This window comes from Trachymyrmex septentrionalis, unplaced genomic scaffold (genome assembly GCF_001594115.1).
Source record: "Trachymyrmex septentrionalis isolate Tsep2-gDNA-1 unplaced genomic scaffold, Tsep1.0 scaffold367, whole genome shotgun sequence".
NCBI classification, from domain to species: domain Eukaryota; kingdom Metazoa; phylum Arthropoda; class Insecta; order Hymenoptera; family Formicidae; genus Trachymyrmex; species Trachymyrmex septentrionalis.
Window position 1 is genome coordinate 28,840 of NW_017305533.1, and position 1,432 is coordinate 30,271.

Genomic DNA, 1,432 nt, shown 5'->3' on the forward strand with positions numbered 1-1,432 from the left:
AGCGCAGAAGACGTCGTGTAAATAATATATCAGATATATTATTTGCAAGACGTTTTCTGCGCTTGACTTCTACTGCCCGTGCCCTTTCCAGTTCTATATATATGTATATATATTTATAAGAATAATATTTATAATAGCTTCTTAAATTTTTAAAGTTAGAGAAAATCGATTCAAAATTTTACGATAGATTTAAAAAATTAAGTAAGAACATTGTGTGCATGCACGTTGTTGATTGAGCAAAGTTAGAAAGCGTCGGTGACTTAATGGCACAACAGCGAGGAGTTTCAATGCAATTAATGTATGTACGTCTCATCTTCTCGGCAATAGGTGGCATATTGATTACAATACGTATATCAGAGTGTGAATAACAAATACGCGTGGTTGCATGTCCACCTTTGGGCAGAAGTACCTTTCGTTTTAACGTGTGAGCGTGCAAACGATTTGTAATATCCGGTATAATAAATCGGTCGCGTCTTTAAATTGCTGTAACGGAATTTGCATCCGCCGTGCCAACGGAATGCACTTTGCTACCAAAGAATGCAGATATCCTTGTAATAGAAGTCTCATTGGGATACGTATATGAGCTATCAAAGACGTTGAAGGTGTCTTCGTTATTGAAATACCAATAAATGCTAATCGAGCTTGCTAAGCGAGTAATTTTGTTTTTTTCTTAATGACATTGTCGGGGAATCTTTTCGCCGCAATATAACTTCGCACCTGATCCCTCGATGGAATGTAGAATGGTTAGGCGTCTATAAAATCGAATGATTGGTCTATCGTGGAACAGTTTGTACGCGCCTTTCACCCAAGCAGCTCTTAATTCAAGAGAAACGAGAAGAAGAAGGAGCAGAAGGAAGGGCGTATAAGATGTAATCGCTAGGAGCGGTCGTTCTACGCGCAATCAAGGACTGTGTGATATGCTTTTATCATGATGTAATCAGTTTGTAATGCGCAACTGTCTATCTCTTACACAGAATTTTAATGTAACTGTAAAGTCGGTCACAAAACTTTCGTACTTACCAAAATGACGATTTCTTTGCTCCAAAACGATTTCGCCTATGTAACAATCGTATTCTGTTAGGAAGGATACACCAATCTCATGCACAGTCCTTAAGTTTGTTAGATAGATGCTATAAAAAGAACACTTAATTGTAAAACCAATAATTATCGTCAAAGCTAATTCATGATCAGTGATTCGTAGCTTACCATTTTCTCCATTTGGCGTTCATTCTGATCGAATCATAAGGCAGGATCGATTTTAAATTACCATTATTACCCAGGATTAAAATAGGATTTTTGTTAGACTCATTCGAAATAATCTCGGGTTCTGTATAAATGACGGTCGCCTGGATGTCTTGCTTCAAATCGATGTGAACTAGGAATAATCTGTAACAATATATATATATATAAAATATTTATATATTGTGTATAT

General features: G+C 36.4%; 1 protein-coding gene across 2 annotated transcripts in view; it reads right to left on the minus strand.

Moving 5' to 3' along the window:
- Window positions 1-1,432, minus strand: part of LOC108750380 (cytosolic endo-beta-N-acetylglucosaminidase) — an 18,232-nt gene that overhangs the window by 14,588 nt on the left and 2,212 nt on the right. For both annotated transcript variants that reach the window (XM_018489793.1, XM_018489791.1), the window contains exons 6-7: window positions 1,207-1,386; window positions 1,021-1,130 (exon numbers count right to left, since the gene is read on the minus strand). In XM_018489793.1, the coding sequence (XP_018345295.1) occupies window positions 1,021-1,130; window positions 1,207-1,386 (290 nt within the window). The remainder of the gene's footprint in view (window positions 1-1,020; window positions 1,131-1,206; window positions 1,387-1,432) is intronic.